This window comes from Hirundo rustica, chromosome 12 (assembly GCF_015227805.2).
Source record: "Hirundo rustica isolate bHirRus1 chromosome 12, bHirRus1.pri.v3, whole genome shotgun sequence".
Lineage (NCBI taxonomy): Eukaryota > Metazoa > Chordata > Aves > Passeriformes > Hirundinidae > Hirundo > Hirundo rustica.
This window is the reverse complement of record NC_053461.1, coordinates 1,608,174-1,630,408: the sequence shown is the minus strand read 5'-3', so window position 1 is coordinate 1,630,408 and position 22,235 is coordinate 1,608,174. Positions and strand designations below refer to the sequence as shown.

Below are 22,235 nucleotides of genomic sequence, written 5' to 3'. Positions count from 1 at the left end.
ATTGCTGGGTTTTGCACTTATACCTACGGTTTCTAGGTGCTTGAAGAATCTGCATAATGAATTATTTGTAATTCTTCATGTTTTGAACTCTTGTTATTAAAAAATGAACTTTATTTTTTATATCTGATGGTGCAAGAATCCATTCTGCAGCCAAGTTATTTTTGCAGGTCTCTGATCTCTGTAGGTAACTCCTTGTTGTTTTCTTATCATTATGGGGATTCCTCTTGCTGGATGCCAGAGGATATTTAAGATTATGTCAATATTAATACATACGTTTAAGGGACAAATAAGTTTGATGAAGTTTCTTTTGTTTCTGTGCATTCCAGAACTGTAGGTCATTAAATAGTTAGAGTGTCATTAAATCTACTTTGAGGGAAGTTACAATCCTGGGAACAAGGACCGCAGATCCTGTGACAGGGGTGAACTGGCAAAGGATAACTCAGGTTGGTGTGTACCTCAGGAGATTTCCAGTCCAATCTGCTGGTTCACAGCAGGTCTCAGGAGTCGAGGATGCTTGTGGACTTGGTAGAGGATTTTGTGTGCAGAATTAATCCCTACCGGGAAATAGGCTTCCAAGGTCAGTGTCAGGCATATTAGCTGGTAGATTAGCCCGTGTGGCTGTTGTCTTAAGTTATGTTTCTAACTTCCAGTGTATGTATGGTTAAAATTCAGTATTATGCTTACCTAGAGTACTTCTTTTATAGTATAACTTAAAATTACCACCAAAACGTGTCAGGTAAATTGTAAAATAATTTCTGGAGGAAAAGAAGCATTAAATGAATGACATGGGTGTTCCTAGTTCCACTCCTAATTCCATAAGTGTGGAAATTATACCACACTTTCACTTACAGCTGTCAACTACTACTTCCTTTTTTAAGAACTCATAGGAGAATTTTTTTTTTGGTCTTCCTCTTTGAGGACTTTTCATAGACTACGTATTCCTGCACTTGTAAGAGAAAGCCAGTAATACATATTGTCATGGAAAGGGTATATTTATTTTTGCAATCTCTGTAGCTGTTCAATGTTAGGTAAAGCTGCTGGTTATACTGCTTAAGCAGAGCTTTGGTAGGTATATAAATATTGTCAGTGACAGTGAAATCCAGTGATTTGGCCTATGAACAGAGCCCTCCCTATGTAATTAAGGGAAGAAGTGATAGGCTGCTATTTATATTAATATGTTACCTATAACACAGAAAGGCATGTGGATGTTCTAAGTCTATTTGAATGCTCTTTACCGATGGCGTCATTCTGATCTTTGGTTATGTTTATGAATGACTCTTAATTAGAAAGTTGAAAGTATGTGTGCTGTGTTTAGATAACTTCTAGCTTCCACGTAAACAGAGAAGAAAATGTTTCTGGAGGTTTTTGTACTTGAACAAATGCATTACACCAACACACAAGGACAACCTTTCTTTCAAAATGCATGTTTTGATTTTGAATCGCATATATACATATGAATCTCTGTACATATGCTGCCTCACTGACTGAGATCAGCAGATTGTCCATCCATCCTGTTGCAGCATATTGCTTCCTGATCAATTAAGTGCAGATCTACATTTTAGCTGCAGATTGACCTTCCCTGACCCCATGTTTCAGAAGTGGGCTTGGAAAGGGTTAGGTTGGCAAAACACTTGACCAACACAGTTGTCCTTTCTCTGAGCCACTCTGGGAAATGCAGATTGCATTCCTGGGGGCTCCTGAGGTCACCCTGTTGTGCGATTTTGCCTGGTTCGCAGGTCAGTATAAATGTGTCTGCAGTTGAACAATTTTGTATGCAGATGTGCAGGTAAGAGGGGTTTATTTTGGTCTCCCCTGGTTATCAAATGTAAGTGTGCTCATTTTCCTTCCTTCCTTTCCCACGCAGCTTAATGGTGAGCCTTCCCAGGATAAGTATTGCTGGATAAATTTCAGATGATGAACTGAGTTTTATAAACTAATATTAAAGGACCTTCATGACTGACTACTACTCTTTATTTCAAGATCTGTAACTTGTACTCTCTTTGATGTGTGTTATGATTTAAACTTGCTGTATGCATCTTCTTTTATAATTGCTGTTTTGTAAATAATTGCTTTGTAATATCCTTTAAAGCCTTTTATGAAGATGTAGTTTTGAGTCTAAATGGTAGGGTACCTGTAATCTTGTAGCATTATTTCAGTGACTGGATCTGCTTGCTGGTGTTATGCCTCAAATATAGAAAGTATTTTAAACCATTCTACTTCCAATATTGCTTCAGACAGTTATTATACAGGTGAGCAAAGCTTAGTGGAGACTATTCTGTCTTGTCCAGACCAAAACTTTCAGACAATAGAAGGATTGAAGAAATAATAAATGCTTAGTTACACTTGTAGACATTTGGAACTGGTAATTTTTTTCAACTACTACACTCATGCTGAGGTGTCTCAAGTATTTTTTTTCATGAGACAGTTGTAGTGGTAGGATTTTAAAATGTGAATTTATGATCATATATGGACAGAAAATGTTTTAACCTTGAAGTTCGTGTTTGCAGACGCAGTCAAGATGCATATGTATTTCAAAAGTGGTTATGTTTAATATATAACATGTTTAATATTTTTATTTAATGGGTAAGATAGTGGAGGCATAAAAAAAGGAAGAAGAAAAGAGGCAAATCAGCTTTCTAGGTACAGTCTCTTCTATCTGAGAAGAAGTTGTGACTTTTGGAAAGTTCTACTTGAATTTACAAATAATGTGGTAAAAAAAGTCACAAGAAAAATATTTTGGAACATAGGAAGGGGCCAACTTTATTTTATTATTTACAGTGACAGTATAATTGCTAGGACATGAAAAAGGACTTTAGTGAGTATACTGAGTCAAATGTGAAAAATGAACCAATTCAGTCTTTTTTTGTTATTTTTGACTGATATAACTCATGCTCTGGGGTTTCCTTTCCACAAAGCTAGAGATGATACAGTGAATGGACCAACCTGCTACTGATCAGAGAATCACAGTGATTTGGGTTGGAAGGGACCTTAAAGATCACCAAATTGCAGCACAGTTGGTTGGGCAGGGACATCTCCCACTAGACCAGGTTGCTCAGAGTGCCATCCAGTGTGCCCTTGAACAGTGCCAGCAATGGGACATCTTCCAGTTGTTTGGGGTTTTTTTTTCCCCCATCATTGTTCCTTGCTTGGCTTTTTTTTAACTTTATTGTGCTCATAAAGTACTAGCATAGTAGTAATGGTAGTAGCAGTTATTGTTATTATTATATTCCAAAGCAGAAGGATTTGTGTCAGTGCTTTTAATAATTCTTGTTGAAATGTCTCATTTCAGTGGAAGAAAAGCGCACCAGCAATAAATGACTACAAGATCAGCTAGGTGTTAGGTACACGACATTTGCTCAGACGGAGTGCATTTTATCAGTTGTGTCCATGAGCAGGTTTGAGGGCCATCTTAGCAGGGTTCTTTTGGTTCATCCATATGCTTAGCCTGCTGGAGGTGAGCTCCTAATTTCCCTCATGCGTTGTATTTCTGAGCATTTGAAAGAGTATGAGCTATACTTGCCTTTTGAATGCAGCCTTTGAAGTATGAGCATTGTTTGCTGTCATCTTAAAAGAGGGAGGAGAAAGTTTATCTGCTTTGATAAACAAGCCTTTGGGAAGAGCTCTGGGACCTTGCTTGAAGAAGGATTCTGATGAGAGGAATGTTGTATATTTATTTTGTATAATCACAAGTGGTAAATTCAGTTAAATGTGGCTTGTTTACAGCGTAAAACACTTGCATACCTGCCTACACTTGAGGCATAGTAAGGGTATTATCATTTAAGTGTCTGGATTATGATAATTTACATACTTGTTTAACATGCTAGCAGTGTATGAAGCCAAATATTACGAGTTTTGAGAACATTATCAGTTAAATAGCTTGAGTTGTCAAGTTTTTTTCAAGTATTAGAGCGTTAGGTTTTGGAGAATAGACACGGATGACAATTTTTATAAAGGTGTTAACAGGTTTTTTTCTGCTTGGGTAGAACTGTTAAAGATGTCCCATAGCAGAAAGGCTGCGTGTCTTGCATCTTCTCACTATGATAATGAAAAGATTCCATTTTGAAAACTGTGATGGAATACAGAGTCTTTGTTATTCACTGCAGAACTCACAGCTGCAATTCGGAGAGAACTTTTGCTTTTCAGTTTCAGTTCTACTCTTCTACAGGATTTTGTTCCAATTTGAAAGGTACTTTTTTCACTATTGATTTGTGTTCCTCTGTGCTTTCTAGTACCTTTGACAGAACAACTAAAGCAAATAGCATAAAAATAAATCTTGTCAGCTTACATTATGCAGTGAAAATGTATTTTAGAAAATCCAAGGTCACTGAACCTACATGTTTCTGAAAATGGTGGTGGTAACATTTAGAGCGTGATGCTCTTGCCACCATTAGGACAGTAATCTTACTGAAGAGGAATAGTGAAATGGAATAGGCAGCAAAAAACACACAGTGTACCCCAACATCAGAGTAGGATGTTCCTTGTTTCAATTAACTGATTCTCTTTAGGCCAAAAGCCTCTCTAGCTGGGAGTTCCTCTCTGTGTTGTGTTTTTGTCAATTGCTGGGTAGTAACTTCCTTTCATTTTTAATGTATGTATATTACCATTAGAAAATATGATGCTTCAGGTTGGAATTAAATTTCTCATTATTTTTTCTAGTTGAGAAGGTAAAAAATAAAATGTTCTGCAAAATATGGATTCTTAGGAAGTTATTTGACAAAATTGAAGAAATAAGAACAAATCTACCGAGAAAAGGTTTTGGGCGCACAGAATATTTCTAAGCCAGTTGTCAAATGCCAGGTGAGCCCTTTTGCACAGCTGGCCCATCATTCATCCTATCTTTCTTGTGTTGATTCTCACACTTGGGCCACTCTTAAAACAACTACACTTAAGCTCTCTTGTCTGTCCTCTGTAATGTTGGTGCTGTTTTCCTTCCAGTCTATGGGATGAAAAGAATTGCAGATTCTTAAGAGTTACCTGGTTTTCACAGTGCTTCCCTACTGGAGTCTGTAAGTAATCCCAACTGCTGCCTTCCTCTTCCTACTGTCCCTTTCTGCAAAGTGCAAACAACAGTGGTAAAATTCTAACTTCGTGAACTGTGCCTTCCTCTTGTGTCCAAGTGGCTTTGGATACATATGGTGATGGAGCAGCCAGACATAAGTTGATTTAGGGACTGGAGAGTGGAAAATCAGGGGAAAGTGGAATGCAGTGAAAGGCTGGAAGAAACTTTCTGTTTCTCATTCTTTCTGAATACAAGGAACCATTTCTGAGGTCACTTTCTCTGGTTTGAGCCTGGTAGCCATGGAAGGTGGCCTTCAGGTGAGGGCAGGAGGCACACCTGTGCAGTCAGTTTGGAGAACGGTTGAGGTGAACTTCATACCAGCACTGAGGCTGTACTGGGGATAAACAATCCGGTGAGAAGAGCACTGAGCACTGAAGGTACCAGGGAGGTGCACGGCAAGTTCTACCAGGATGGGATAGAGACAAGGGGGATCAGTGTTACAAGTGCATCAAGTGATGCAGAAGGGAATATTGAAACTGAGGAGCAATTGAAGTCATAATTGCACACTCTAGATTGCAAGTTGCCCTTTTTTTTAAAAAAAGATAAACCAACAGGAAATATGTATTGCTACTTCTCCTTTTTAAATTTGCCTGTAGCATTAAGCACAGGTGCCCAAAGAGCTGAGTTCTGCGCTATTGAAAAATGATCATAAATGTTACAATTATCATTTAAGGTAACAAAGCTTTTTATTGGTGATTTTCTGTGTTATGCTCTTTTGAGTATTTAATTTTTAAAAATGTTTACTTCTGTCAGATTAATTTCCCAAGTTCTATTAAAATGCTAAGATAGCATTTTGAAAAGAGCCGTTGTTACGAGCAGTTTAGGAATGGCAGCTGTAAGGAGCTAGTTTTGTAGTGGAGTAAATTATTTCCAGAGCAGACAAATATATATTTTTTTTAATTGAACCAGTCATGTAGTTGGAAGATGGGTCATCCTCCATAAAAGATTTTAGGAAAAATAGTTTCAGCTCTTTATACAAGACTGTTCTTAGTGAGGAATGTGCTGTATCTCTGCCCTATTTGTGACACTTATTGTTGAGAACTTCACGTGTTTTTACTGTGACATGCTAACAAGAGCATTCCCTGTTAGCGCTCACTAGGTGCTTTTGGTTTAAGCTGAAATAGCAGCATGGAAATACTTGTCATTTATATGCTTCTGTCACAGCTAAAATAGTTTGTTTCGTGCTTGATGTAGTTTTGAATATGTTGCTTCATTAAGAAATCTACTTACTCAGTTTGCCTTTTAGTTGATACTGACTAGAGATGAATGTTTTTATCCTTGAACTGACAATGAAAACTTCATAATGTGCAGAATGTAAAAGATCTAGTAGTTTTCTTTTAAAATTAATGGTATTTGGTTTTTTCTTTATTAAGTTCATTAATTGGTTGAATAAGGTGACTCTATGACTTTCTTCTTGTGGGTTCTTTGTTTTATTTTTTTGCTTTTTGAAATTTTATTTCTGGTTTTTTGTTGGGTTTGTTTTTTTTTTTTAAATATTTTCATGGCTTAGGGACTGAATCCTAATGTGCATTGAATTTTTAGTTAAAATTAGGCAGCACATAAATCTGAGAGAACACAACCAATAACTTATTGCAGTTCAAGTGGTGTTGAGGTTCCAGGAGATTCATTGACTCACCATAGACACACTTTTTTCTGGATCACTGACCAAAATCTTTGTCAATCCCACACAGCTGCTAAGCTCTTTCTAAGGGAGGAATGAGAGACTGAAAGGTGTTAGTTGATCCTGCATGAAGTTTTGCAGTTATTCTTGTCTAACTGGCAAAGAATTAAATGTTTTGCATTCTACCAAAAGGTCCACTGCAAGAATACATCTATTGTAATTTATTGTGGAATATTGCTGTCCAGTGACTTACCTTTTGTAAATGATTATTAATTTTCTCTTTAAGTAATGAGCAAAAAATGGATTAATAATTTGCACATTGATTATTGTATATAGGAGTGACTGATAAAATCCAGAAGGACTTTCTGAAATTTTAAGATTTTCTGAATTTTTAAATTTCAAATTTTATATTTGAAAATTAGTTTATTCAAAATATTTAGGTATTCATGGAATAGTTAGGAATAAGGATTTAAGTTCAGTTAGTTTTAAATGCCTACCTTTTTTGCTTTTAGAATAATAGCTATGTGAGTTCTCTTTGGGTTTTTCTCTGTTTTGTCACTCTGAACTATTGATCTGGTTTGCACAGTTTTGTGTACTGGTTTGCTGTTTCTGGTATTTAACTTTTCAAGCCAAACCTTTCAAAGGGAAGTGAAGAAAACACGAACGAAAGTTCCTGATGTGCGTGTTAGGAAACACTGAGGTTGAGAAACAGGTAGCAGAAAGCTGCTGGGTGGTGGTTGGTGATAGTGTGATAGCTTTGCATTAGTTCCGCTTGGCACTGGATGAGTGCACGGTATTGGAAGGCTGGAGACACTCGGCTGCTGAGTCTGGAAGTTGGCAAGTCCATCCTGTTTGTATAGTCAGGAGGTGGATAAGCTGCTCAAGTTGTCCAGTTTTGAATTAAGTGTGAAAAGTATAGTGTAACAAGGTAAATGAGGCACCTTTGTTAAGAGCAGATGTTTATTTTATCTGACTTGAACTAATTTTAAGAGACAGAGAAGCAAACCCTGAAATAAATGTACTAAAAATGCACTTTGTTTGTCCCATGAGAGCTTAAGAATTAAGTCATATACTTCAAGCTCAGAAGTTTAGCACCCCTTTGTTTTTAAGGTACCTTGCTGAATGTTGAAAAAGTACAGAATATTCTGTGATGTTTTTCCGGTCACTTTGCACATGTTGCTGTTGTGTGCTGGGAGGGGACTGGTCTACACTCAGTTCCACCACGTGTCTGTGAGGGTTTTGTCTGTTCCGAAAGAAACCAGGACATATAAACAGGGAGGAAGCTGGAGGTGTCCTGTGGCGCAACTCTTGAAGCAGATGTTAGGGAGAGCGCAGCAGCTCTGCAACGCGCAGGGTGTGTTTCCATAATTGCTGTGAAGTGTTACTGCTCCCAGCATAGACTGCTGTGGATGGGAGAACTTGGTGGGGTGAAAACTCTTTGAAATACAGAGAGAAGAAAGCAGCGAGGTGTCTCCTGACGCTTCCCTGGAAAGCTAGATGGGAGGTTCTGAGTGCAGTCAAGGAAAGGTGCTATGCAGTGAAGCCAAGAGATCTCTAAAGGCTTGAGGTAGTGTGTATGGTACTTTCCTGCTGCAGTCTGTCATTTAAGAATGTCTAAAATACAGCCCCTTCCTCAGCCCCAAGAAGCTACTGTCAGGTGGCAGCAGAGGCAGGAGGTAATTTTAAGATCAAGTAGAAGGACTAGCTTACTTCTTTGAGTCTGTGGTAGACAGACTAATTCCTGCCTACTAACCAGAGTACTTTCATATGAGGGGGCCTTGTTTCTTGTATCTCTTAGATTTTGTCGCTTCGGTGGATATTCACATGAATTCACATGAAAGCAATCAGGACAGCTGTTACTGATCTATATACGGATTTCATCATCTGTTTCTATCATAACAATAACATCTTAATTGTTTTAAGGCTGGCTCGGAAAACTTGCGAAGTGTCTTTTCTGGTAAACACTTGAAAATTCATCTAACAAAAGTGTCATATATTTGTCTGGGATTTAACTTTTTTTTTTCTTTTATGAAATATGTCAGAGCTGTAATAATCCAATGAAACATTCTACCAACCTCAATCATGTATTGTGTTTGATAGGCCTAGTATTTGCTTAAGACCTGAGTATACTCCTTGGCTGCAGAAGAAAATCTTTTTCCAAAAAATTTTAGAGAAGAAATAGGGACACACATGTTTCTCTTAAACTTGCATTTAATCATGTTGCTCTTAATGCTGCCAATTCCCTGTGGCCCAACCTATTTTCCTTTGAAACAAGCTTTGGATAGCATCTAATTCTAATTAAAGTTTATTAAAACTTTGTACTAATAGTAGACTAATTATAGGTAGTGTAAAAGTTTTGCTGATTTTCCTTTAATCAAAGTGTAATCTTGTCTACAGCTGTATTAAATTTAAGCTTGGGATGACAAGCCTCTTGGTATGTCAAAGCTCGTTACTTAACAGCAAACATGTTTTTGTGGGAAGGCTATGTTTGTACTGGGAGTGCAGTTTGAATGTTAGGAACTTAATTTGAGGGCTCATCTGTTTTGGTGATACACAGTACAGATGCTTTTTTTTTCCATGGAGTAGATGGGCTGGTGTTGATGGGACTGATCTCATGCACAGTACCAGTACATGGCCGCTATTATTAAGTGTCATCATTTTTAATGACAAGCTTGCTGAGCTTTCTTCCATGTTCTGTTTGGACTACAGATTTTGAAATAATTCTTTAAATGTTTTAGTTTTGAGCTTCTAGTGTATGTCCTTCTGTCAGTTGGGGGGTTTTTTCCTTTTAGTAAATGACTCATTCTCCTGGTTTGCTTTAGTTTCTCGACCTTGTTTTCTGTTCTTCTAAGAGCATAGATAAGGAATTGTAGCAGAATTTAATATATTAAATGTCAAGAATACATTTCAACAAAGGGCTGTCTTTGTACAGAAAAAGCCTAACTGTTCTCAGAACAGCAATTTTTAAAAATGCTGATTAGACACAGAAAAAATGTGCATGCTAATTCCGGTTCTTTTGCAGCATATAGCCAGTTTCTAGCTAGATACTTTTTACCATTGATTAGGAAGTTCAGTTTCTATATTTAATGGGAAAAGCCTTTGACAGCATTCTGGGTTTTACCTATGCTTGCTTATTCTGGGTAGAATTCCAGTAATTTCAGTATCAGGAGCACTGATACTGAAAATTGAGAAACCTAATTTTAAAATTTGAGAAGTACAAGAATTGTTAATGTGGATGTTGAAGTGTTAGAAGTAGCTTGTCTGGGAGCCTTTAGACTGTAAAGATGGAATTAGTATTTTAGGCGACTCGCAGAATATGTGAGCATATTCTTATAATTAATGGAAAATTCAGTATTAAAAAAAAATCTTGAGCAACTAAATCCTCATAATATAAACAGTCTTCAGCTGTAGTTTCTGCTCTGCTTTTTGTGGCATTGGTTTTGCATTACCCAGCCCAGGCAGTGCGTTGTGTATCATGGCCTTGCTCTTTAGTGGCTGCAACTCAACTTTAAGTAGTAAATGGAGAGAGCATTTTGTTGCTTAGGGAAGGGATTTGGAAAAAAAATTTCTAGTGGTTTAAAGAGTTAAGTCATCGGGAGGGGCTATTTCTTCTTAGACGAACAGTCTAGAACCTCTGATGCTAGAAAGACTTTTTTCTACTTTGAAATTTTTTGTCTGTGTTCTAGAGGGAAATATGGCACATTTAGAACAAAAAATTGTAAGGCTTGATAATGACATTTTAGAGGTGTGGACGACTACTCCCTCAGGCTTTTCAGCTGAAAGGGTGTGGGATTGCCATCAGTACTTTGCAGTTCCCCTGCTCTTAATGCCCACTGGCAGATTGGTCAGGCAGTGACTGATGTGTTCTGGGTGCATTTCTGTTGACAAAGAGATTAAGAGTTGGTTGTTCTGTGTGTGTGTGTTGTTTTTTATTTTTAGCTTGTTGGAAGAATCACATTCATGGGCACAGGTGTTACCAGTGTAAGATCCTCAATGACCCTGATGGAAAAAAGCTAGGAAAAAACCCAGCAGAATGTGTAGAAAGCTGTACCTTGGCAAGTTTTGCCATATTAGCGACCTGTCTAATCTGTTAATCCAATGTACCTTATATGTGATTTTTGCCCTTGACTAAGATGTATGACTCGTGAGTCACCATGTTTGGTGCTGTAATGGATCCAGATCCTCGAGTGCCTTCTCTGCCCTCTGCCCGTTCCTCTGCTGGGGTGGTTCTGACGTGAGTCTGTGAGAAGGTTGCCCCTTGTTTTGAAGCCAGTAGGATACAGCTAAATAAATGACTGATCAATATTCTGTAAGATTGCCTATCAAAAATCAGCTCATGCATTCTCTCCCATCGCTGGCTGACCCATGTCCATATGTGGATTTCTTAAGTTTAAAATAAATCATCTCTTTTGTTATTGTGAGAGTGTTGATCTCAAAGCAGCACCAGAATAAATGAGCCTTTGTTCATTAATACCAGTATTTAATTATTACTTGCTTTGAGGGTACTGATCCAGGAATGCATTGCAAATAAATACAGGCTCCTCCCAGGGTATTTTCGCTCTCACTTTATTGGAGGTATGGCTTGGCAGTGCCTTGAGTACAAGTACTCAACTCCCAATTGTCAGATTTCTCCTCTGTGCTGGAAAATGAATTTTCCATCTTTGGATAGAGCCGCACCCTTCTCTTTTGGTGTTTGGTTTCCAGTTAATTGCATTTGCTCACTGCATGGAATGCTGAAGTTCAAAACACAGAATGAAAATAAATTAAATTTAGTAATTTTTTTTTTTCCTTAAAGTTTTGGTCTGTCCTTGATACAGAGAAGTCTTCAGAAAAGCAAGGAGGAACGTAATGCTCTGGTGACCCGTTGTTTTCAGTATGAGGAACTGTTTAGTGAACTCTCACTACACTCTATTTGGGTAATACTTGTGGTTTGGAACTCTTACAAAAATATCTTGTTTGACATGATTAAAATTAGTCAGTGTCATTTGTACTAAGGCAGTTCCCTTCAGTTAGGACTTGTACTTACGCATCTTTATTGGCTGCCTTGAATTTATATCACAGTAGCTTTAAGTTTATCCTCAGTATGGGAATTTTAGCTGTAGTTTAGCAATGTGCTGAAAATTACTTTCCTTGTGACACTTGTGCTCTCTGCGTTAATAGTTCAGGAGCAGATGAAGGCAGAAAGCAAGTCAACATTGCTTTGTGCAAAGGAGAGGTGAATTAACGAGGCCTGCTGCAGATGTTTGCTTAAAAAAAGATAAAAATACTGTAGTGATATTAGACAAGTCCCTTCAGAAGGAATATGACCCTTAATAAAAGGAAGGGAGAAACCTTCCTTAATTTTTGGGGATATTTTGAGAGTTTTTTTACGTACAGAGAGATAATACAAAACCACTGTCGCATTGCATTTGGAGGTATCTGTGAAATCCAATGTGGTTTTTTTTTTTTTCTTTATATGAATGTGTGATCACTGGGAGTTTTCTCTGCCGTAAACCAGCGGCAGTATGGAATTAATGATAGCAAGTAAATGCAGTGCTTTGTGTGTCTATACCTTTGTGAGGAAGGAGTAGAAATGAGAAACCGTTTGAAATAGTTTCAACAACTCCATTTACTCTCTAAGCACTTGAAAAGTCAACATGTGAGAGGAGATTCTTCTGTGCCAGGAGTAGAGGAGCTTTGATGTAATGATTAACTGGTTTAGCAACGCGGCAGTGAGTCGCAAGACAATTAAGAAGCTCTTGCAGTTCTGCACCTGCCTTGAAATGTCTGGGGTTATGTTGGGAGTTGGAGTTTCCTGATAAACTAACGAGCTGCCTGTAACCTTTTGCTTTCATATAAGTAGTTCTTCTCTTCTGGCGGAATATCTGGTAATCTTGGCTCCTGTTGTGGTTTTTCTCTGATTTGCTTGCAAATGAAAATGTAATTGTTTGCTGATTGAAGTTCAGTAGTACAATTTTCTTAAAATTTCCCTTTCAATTAATTTTTTGCTAGTTATTTAGTTTCCTTGTTAGCTCAAGATTTTTGAGGAAGCAGAAACAATGGATAATGTTGGTGTTGGATTTCTCATTCTGGGTATTTATTGACAGATGGTGATAGTATTTCAAGATTGCTTTTAAAACAAACATTTGTTTTTCATTTGTTTCCTTCTTTTTCTGTAATTTCTGGTTATTCATCAATGTTTTGCCATAAAAATGATTCATTTGGTTTCCTTAGTAGGTGCTACAGAAATTTTAGTTTTTGTTTATGCAAGGTTCTGATAAGTTCAGTTAAATTCTAAAGACCAGGAGAGATTTATGCCTTACCTCTGCTCTTAAGTTAGGGCAAAGCTCTGTCCAAACATGACAAACTCTCTCTTTGTGTCATACTTTTCATTACAGTAGTTGAAGACCAAACCATACTTTATTTTGGTCTTGCACTTAATTAGGTTGGCCACAGAATTTAACTATCAAGTGTAACCATTTTTAGACTATTCAGAAAACTAAAATGTTGTGTTCTTACATTCACAGTCTCGGTGGTTTTCACTAGTACAGAGTATTTATGGGTTGTTTTGCCTCCTAAAGGTAGGAGTAAATTGGAATATAATACATTACAAACCTTTAGAAACATGTATGAAGCATGTATTTGAAAAGAAATTAAGATTGTGTATGAGAAACTGCTCTTTGCAGATCTTAATTATTTTATCTGGATATGTGTCCTACAAATACAGTCTTTGGGAATTCATACAAGTTGAGAGCAAGTTAACTTTACTTATTGCCAGGTTTGAGTGTGCCATGTTGCCAAACTTTAATTCCATTTATAAGAGTAAATAATAGTGTTTAGCTTTCAGTCTAGTCTTGCAGGAAAGTATTCCTATAAGGGCATCAAGATTGTTGAGTATTTCTGCAGTATTTTACACTTAGAAGTCATTAGCTTGAAGAAGCCTGGGTTTCTGGGTAATGGCCTATAAGGGTGTTTTATTCCTTTGTTTTAAAGCTGCATTAAGTTGCAGTATATTTCCGTAATTGATTAATATAAAGAACAGAGTAGCATTAAGTGAAACCTCAGGAAGTCACCTAGGCCCTGTGTTTTTCCTAGGGTCCATGTGTGATGTGATGATAGAAGTTGAGATAAATTGTACAAAGTAATCACTGGTGTCACAGTGATACATGATGTTACATATGTCTTGTGCAACGAGAGGCTGAGCTTTTTTAATGAAAAAAAGCAGAAAACTGCTTTGCAAGAAATAAAATTTCCTTCTAGAAACCTGTTTTTATCTACTGGTTTTATGAGTACCTTGCACAAGTCAGCGTTTTAATGTGAAGCATGGAAAGTTCTTTCAAAGTCTCTGGATGTTATGTAAGATACTGTCATCTGTGACAGCAGTAAGACAAAATAAATCTCTTCTTTATATTGTTTTAGTATTTCAGTGAGTCAATTAGAGCATCTTGGGATGATGTGTGAAGAATAATTTCCTGGGAAGCTTTCTGTTGATTGTACTTTACTGATAATGATTTTAGCTTTGCAGTTAAAGCAATGGTTCCTTAAAGTTCTCTCAGCATTTTCAGGATGGAATTAAAATAGTACTTGGGAATTTTCATGTAGGCTGAAAATTCAGTTTCCTCAAGAATATTGTATATAACTAGTACTGAGTTGGGTAGTTTTTTTGTGGGAAACCTTTGTGCTTTGTCTATATTCAGAATGGAATTGCACCTCTTCTGAAAGTGTTGATATCCTTCGCCTCTTTTGTGATTCACGTACAAAAGTTTTAAAGCATGATGTATGTGAAAGGACGGACTTTCATTCTGCTGAGAAGAGAATAAATATAAAATTCTTCTAGTTATCCTGAAACCATCCAGCGCTTGTAGCAGAATGCTGATATTCAGAAATTTTTGTGAACTGTGAGGACAAAAGTTAAGCAAAAGAGACATTCTAAAGAGTAGTAATTAGTAACTCTGGTGACAAATGTCTCACTGCAAGCCAGTTTGCTATATATAAACCAAATTACTTGCAAATTAGAACTCTTCCTCTACATCTCCTCTTTTTAAAAATAGCTTTTTGCATCAAAATTAGTGACACTGATGTGTAGAGAAGGATCTATTTTTATATGGTGGTGTCACATTTTGTGGTAAAACATTTAATCTTGAAGTTTTTGGTGAGTATGTATCTTTTCATTCTTCTTTTGACAGTGAATGCCTTTTTGGATTATTTGAATAAGCTAGGGATAGGTTGGCACTCAGGTGCATGAGCAACCTTTTGCAATCACTTCATTCCATACCTTGTGTTTCCTGCAGAAAATTTTATTTAGAAGACTAATGAATATTTTGTATCATGCTTGGGATTGCTTCTGCTCGCATCTTTCATCATGAATCTTCTACCAGAATGTACTTACTACAGAATTTTGAGGTGGCCTTACAGCATAATACGGAGTGTCCAGGACTTGTTCTTGTGACTTAGTGCTGTACTACATTTTTCCATTGTGGAATGTGATTGCTGGGAGGTGTTAATTTCACAACTGTCAAGTTAGGCTTGAAATGTTTGTTTCTAGAAAATAGTTTGTGTGTTACTTGAATGCTACCATTTCTGCTGAAGGAGGGTGAAGGCAGATAGGTTAGCAAGGGGAGTCATCCTTTGTGATAATGTTTCCATTCACATTGGTTGTGCACAAGTCCTAGTGCACGATCGCAGAGGAAAAGCTTTGTTTTCCGTTTAATCTGTTACTTCAGTATTGGTATATATGATGTATTTATGATCTTATATGGAGGATTCTTTCATTGTATAAACTGCTATCACCATAAAACTACTGGGTTTTTTCCCAGATATTTTCTTGGTTTGGGTGTTTGGTGCATCGATAGTTCCTTGCAAAACTAAAGTAAATAAAAGCAATCAGCAAGTGAGTTAATGCTGTTCATACAGTTCTGCACTGACTGATGTTGAGGGATTAATGCCATTTGTTTACTTACATTTTCACAGAATGGTTCAGATTGAAAGGGACCACAGTGGGTCATCTGGTCCAGTCTCCCTGATCAAGCAGGGTCATCTGAGAGCATGCAGCATGGGATTGTGTCCAGATGGTTCTGGAATATCTCCAGTGAGGGAGGCTCCACAACCTCTCTGGGCAATCTGTTCCAGTGTGCATTTACTGCAGAGTGAATTTCTTGCCTCATGCCTCATGTCTGTGGTACCAAGCAATGGGACATGAGGCAATGGGTAGAAACTGATGCCTAGGAAGTTCCACCTGAATATGAGCAAGAAATTCAGGCACTAGAGCAGCTCAGGGTTGTAGCCAAACACACGTTTTATGCACAGTTAATCTGTTGGTGCCTCTCAGTGTCGGGCACTGCCTTTCTGCCTCGCTAAGGTGCTTCCTCTTCCTTCCCCCAAATCTATCCATCTTCCCTTCCCTGTCATAGTCCCTGTGTCCTTTTCAGGCAAAGACTGCTGACCCCTCACACAAAAATTAAGCTGAGTGACAGGGCCTATAGTGAACTTCTAAGCGCTTGAACAACCAGGACATGGCAAGGAACGCAGGGATTAATATTTTATAGCACCTCAAATAATGTGTCTAGGAAGGCCAAACTGTGTTTATACCTACGCTCAGTTATGCTGGCACAAAGCTGCTTTTTCTGGCACAGTTTATTTTCCTTGACAATAGGTATGAGCAACCAGCAGGGTTGTCCTGGCAGTACAGACAGCAAAACTTCGAGGTGTAAACAGACACAGGAACAACTCGGTCGGTCAAAGAGCATATTCCGTGCTGTCCTTTCTCCTCTGCCCCTTTGAACTGCTAGCAAGTCTGAAAGGATAGCATTGCATTCCTGGGGAGAGCTGAAGATTTTAACCTTTTCTCATCAGTGTAGCTGGATTTACATTAGGCTTCTTCTTTGAGTTAAAAACACCTGGACTTTTTTGTCCGTTGCTGCATCAAAGAATGTTAATTTTTTACCTTTTTTTTATTACTGCATAGAAAAAGTGGTAAAGTTTATTATTTTTTAGAAAAGATACTGAAAACTACTCGCAAGTTTGGCTTCACTTGAGAAACCCAGTACTTAGAGTTCCTGAAAAACCAACTGCCACTCCTTCACTCTTCACTCTGACTGGAAAATCCCTTTCTTCACAGCTGGTTGGTTTTAATTTCATAGTGGGTGCATATCTGGGGTAGTTAGAATAATTTTAAAAAGGAGTTTTCATAAGAACTCAGAAGTTAATGCAGTAGTTTTGTTTGAGTTGAAGGAGCAGGGGTTTAGTAACCAAAAAGCTATTAGGTCTATGTGTTTAAGAAACAGAAAACTAAATAGAAAAGCAGTTTTGCTTGATGTACCCCACCCTGTGAATTGCGCTTGCTTATGGAGACAAATACTTCTACTTCCTTGATAGGCGGGTGGAGTTAGGCAAGTGAGAGGAATGGAATTTAGGATCTGTCTAAGCAGACCAGAATGAGGAACTCAATCAACTGGCTCTGGAGATAATTTAGCATTTGAACTTCTCTATCTTACAGCCAAAAGTCTGACCTGGAATTCAGTATGGTTTGCACAGTGTACTCTGCTAGCAGAGTGCTGCTCCCAGAATGAGAAAATTACCAGGGTTAAGACTTCAAATAAGATAAAATAATCTTGTAATGATATGAGAGAGAAACATTTATAGGCAGTGTGACAATTGTTGGCCGTGTTGGTTTGACCCTGGTATATGTTGTTTCAAAGTCTTTGGTTTTGCACAGTTGGACTTGTGCACAGTGTACTTGGCTTCCTGGTAGAATTCTCAGCATGCAATGAGTAAATGAACTCAGTTGCATTACTGCTTAGTGAAGTATTACTCCAGGGCAAGTATTCCAATTTCCCTAGATCCCTACTGACTTGCTGCTTTTGAGTATTAGCTTTAGTACTCAGGGGGTGCATTTATAATGCCTGCATTAATTGTTCAATGACTATTTAGTGTGAGTGGGGGAAGAATCTTTCATCATTAAGTACAGCATTTTATGGTTTAACTGCTCTGGCTAACAGCCTTGCTGCCCCTTTATTGCAATAACCACGGCAAAAATGAAGCTTGCCATCTCCTTACTGGTTATAGTTCTTAATTTGACAAAATAATTTAAATCTTTCTGGTTCAAGCTAAGGCCCCAAGGGTATAATAGGACCCTGAAGGTCATGGGAGTTATGTGTACTTCTTTCACAAAGGAAATAAGAGGTGAGAAAAAGAGTGGTGAAGTAGGTTCTGAAATTGGGGTTCTTTTTCTACATTAGTTGTGAAAATTTAGGCAGTGAAAATTTATTTAATAAATAAAATATATTATATTTTTTACTTTGCATAAAAGACAATAGCCTACATTTTGGTACTTATTTACTTAATAATTCAGCTAATTAATGAGGCTGAAATAAGTTTAATTATATGTGATGGTTTCTTCTTCCTGCATTTTTTGATGTAGAAGCTGTTCCTCTTCGCATACTGAATCTCACATCTGTGTACAAACTGTCTCAGTTTTCCAGCAGTTCTCCTCACTGTAGTTCTCAGAAGTGCTCTGAACTGCAGTTTCAAGCTGGGTTAGATGGAGCAGCAGTTATGGGCTCTTAAATATTGCAAAGGATGGTTGTACATAGTAATAGCAAATATTAGAAGTATTAAAAAGTTGGTCAATTGTTTGTTCCTGTAGTTCTACTGTAATTAAATCCAGGTAATTAAGTCACTGAAGAGGTGTTCTACTTTCTTTTCAAGATTTTCTGTACTTCTCTGAGGCCATATTTTGTCTTTGAGATTCTTCAGAAGTGTCTCATTCTGTATATGGCTTGGGAAAGAAAGCACTTCATGGCTTTCTCCCTTGGCGGGCTAATTAAGGAGTTCTCTTCAGCCTGCCTCCTGGAAGATGTTACAATTGTAATCATGAAACAGAATGGGTTTGTTATTACGTATATATTACATTATATATTTGTTATCGCTAGTTGGTTTTACTACTTTGAAGAAAACAGTTTACCTACATTTCGTAAGTTAGGTTAAAATCCGTCCTCCTGGTGCATAGCCATTTGCAACTTAATGCTATCAGTTAGAATTAACATATTTTTTGTGCTTAATTTTGATATATTGTGGTTTGGATCACTTCAGAGGAATCTTCTATTTCTCTAATCAGAAAATACTAGGAATTTGTTATAGGGAGAAAATCATAGTGGTATCTAACTGCATGAAAATAACACATGAACTGATTTAGCAGGTTGTTGATGTTTTTCTGAGTCATTGACCTAGAAGAAGGAATGTGACTTTTATGGACCATAGGTCAGAGCAGAGGAGGTACGTTTGTTCCACTGGCGAAACTGAACAGAATTTGAAGTATTATAAATACCAAATCTGTGAAATAAGTACATAATTCCTTGCAAAACAGGGAAACAAAAATCTGTATTTTTTTTGAAACTTCCATAATACAGTTTCTAAGGAAGATGGACTGTACTGGAGAAGTTTGTGTGTACTGATGAACTGCAAGTTTTAGTTTAGAATAAAATCTTCATAAATTTTGTGGAAGCAGCTTGGTAAGGTGTCTGCAGTTAGCTGATCTTATTAATGGGGTGTAGGTGGGAAGGGATATAAACAGTAAATTACTAAAGAAGAAATACAGGCTAGGATTTTTTAATTAATATTATCATTTTGTCTGATCAGTTATGGTAATGGAACATAAGTTTCTTGAATACTTACTTTTTAAGCTAGGAGGGGAAACCAGCACTGGAGCAATATGTATAGCTGTCACTTGAATTAAGGATGTGGTAATATGTTCTCAAAAGCTGAGTTGTTTTGAATGTGCATGAGCTGCCATCTCTGTTCTACGTTGGACTTGTTAATATGAGGTACAAAGGGGCTGGGACTTTGCTCTGGAGAGTGAATCATAAAAGCAAGTATAATTAGGCCAGTGTATGCTGCCATTTTTTCTGGCAGCACTGGCTTAAGCACTTCCTTGTGTACCTTGCATCAGCTCAAAACTTGTTTGCAGTGACTAAACAAGCACCAGAGCCAGTCCAAGTGGCACAGCTAGGCAGTGAGAGCTGGCAAGGGCAGGATCCATCGGCAGTGGGAGCTGGGAAGGGCAGGATTTATCACTGCTCTGTGAGCTGGCATTGCTGCCTAAGCTCTGCACGGGGAGCAGGGAGGAAAAAGTGCTGGATTCACAGGAGGTGCTGTGTTACACAGCTGCTGTGTAAAAGGTGTTGGTTTGGGAATCAGAGGGAATCTGTAATACTGCTTAATTAAATAGTACATTAAAAAACAGTATACTGCAACAACTAGTAGTTTAATGTATAGACACATTTGTTTCAGGGCTTGCACTTCATTTTATTTCCTGAAGATAGCTTTAGAAATTATGCAGAAGGGATGGAGAAATTGACCTTTGAGAAAGATCATTTGAACTAGTGAAAACCAGCATGGAAGTAACATTTGAATTTACTACCTGAAAGGGACTGGCTCAGTGGGTTTCTGAGGAATGGCTACATTAAAACTAACTGAATCCTTTATAGCAACTTTTGAAGGCCGTGTGTTTTCCCTTCCTTAGATATCGGCTATTAACCTGTGGCTGGTATTGCTTCTTTACTAGATGCAGGAAGAGGAGTATTTACAAACAGGATTAATTGAAGAGCAGCACTTTTCTAAAATTTATGAAGTACAGTTCAGTGCTATGCACTTAAGCGGACATCAGTTACATAATATTAAATGTAATGTGTATTTTTTTGTGGACATTGTTTATAAATACCCTTTTGAATTTTGTGTCTCCTGATATTTTATGAGTTTTGTATGGCTGATGCTCTGTTGCTCTTCTTTTCCTGCAGTCAATGTCCTGTTATTTCATTGTGCTATCTTGTCCGAATCCCATTTGCAGATTCTGCAAAAATGTGGTTACAAGGGGCACTGCTTAATCAAAAAGTTGGGAGGGATAAAAGGAAGATATGCACAAAGTAGTAAAGGGTGGGGAAGAGTAAATAAGCAGAGGCATGTTTGTTTCTCCTTGCCTGTGACTCAATTTTTCGTAACAGAAGAATTTTCAAATGAAGAAGAAAGCTAATTCGAAACAAACAGGAAGCAAGAAATAATTACTCTGCACTGAACCATGAGAGGGTTCAGTACTTGCAGACTATTAAATTAACAAGCTAATTAATTTGATTGGCTTTTAAGCATATAACTTGTAAAAGCTATGTTACGTGCTATTATGTTAATAGGTAGTATTTCATAATATGGAGAGTATTATTTAAAGTGGGTTTGATTATTAATACAGTGATTGCAGTCATAATTTCTTGATCTATGCATAATTTATGTTTACCTTCATCTTTACCAACTTTTGACTGATTACTGTTTTCTTTTCCTTTAATTGAAGATTTGAAGCATACCTGTTGGGGAGAGGGAAGTCTTTCACATACTGCTTTTCATTCTTTTCAGATACTGCATTTCATTTCAAACACCTACCTGAGCTTTCCTGTGCTGGTATTCCCCTTGGTTACTGAGTCCTGTGTGCTGGATGCAGTTGAATTCCATCATCCTTTCCCCCAGTCTTATGCCTGCTTTGGGACTTGATGAGATTCTTTCTGAGTGCAGGAAGCCAGCGATTTCCACCATTCCAGCAGGTTCCTGTAGTAGCTATTGTTATCTTGGAGTAGCGAGGTTGACTCATTCCAGTAGTTACACCTGGCTGCAGTAACATTCTGGTCCCCTCTTTCATGCTTTCACTGTTCAAGTCATAGCCAGTCACTCTGGTCTTCTGCTAGGTGATTCATTTGTAACCTCTTCTCAGATGCAGCAGTTTTGACTACGAGTCCTGTGTCATAAAAGCAGATTCAACAAATTGCTATTAACATTTAATTAACTTTGCAAATGGGTATTTACAAAAGTACTTGAAATTAAGTTAATGATGTGAACTAGTATTGCTGAGAAGTAAAAGCACCCTGTTGGTTTTCTTTAAGTTTCACCCAGGTCTTCTATTGCAGTTCCTGAATTCTGTCTTCTTCCAGAGGTTTTCCTTGTGCCTTCAGTGCTAGCCTTCCCTGCAGCATGTTTATCATGCAATACTGTTACATTAAATGTATGAGCAGTCAGAATTTTTGTGTGTTAACCAACTTAAATGTGAATTGTTAGATGTATGTGGCAAAAGGTGCTGTTGCTAATGACCTGATCCTGTACTGTGGGCAGTAGTTCAGGCGCGCTTTGTAGCAATTATTTGCATAGTGTATGTGCTAGAATTCAATCATATGTTAACTCAAAATCAAATACAAATACTTCCTAATAATGGGAAAGTGTTGCCTCCTGATGAAGGTGTTTAGAGTTTGATACATTTGTTATCTTCTAGAAATAAATTTTATATAAATAAAATTTTATTTGTGCTTGTACTTCTTATTTTTCCCAGATATTTTACTGTTCTTTTTGTTTGTTTGTTGTTTTTTTTTTTTTACAGTTCTATCTTCAAGACACTAAAAGTAGTAATGGTACCTTTATTAATAGTCAGAGACTGAGTAGAGGATCTGAGGAAAGCCCACCATGTGAAATTATGTCAGGTGATGTCATCCAGTTTGGTGTAGACGTGACAGAGAACACACGGAAAGGTAAGGGTATGGATCGTTCTTT

At 37.5% G+C, this 22,235-nt stretch overlaps 1 protein-coding gene across 22 annotated transcripts in view; it reads left to right on the top strand.

Moving 5' to 3' along the window:
* The window catches only part of SLMAP (sarcolemma associated protein), a 93,889-nt gene that overhangs the window by 8,834 nt on the left and 62,820 nt on the right, over positions 1-22,235 (top strand). For all 22 annotated transcript variants that reach the window (XM_040076319.2, XM_040076320.2, XM_040076328.2 and 19 more), the window contains exon 2: positions 22,066-22,213. In XM_040076319.2, coding sequence (XP_039932253.1) covers positions 22,066-22,213 — 148 coding nt within the window. The remainder of the gene's footprint in view (positions 1-22,065; positions 22,214-22,235) is intronic.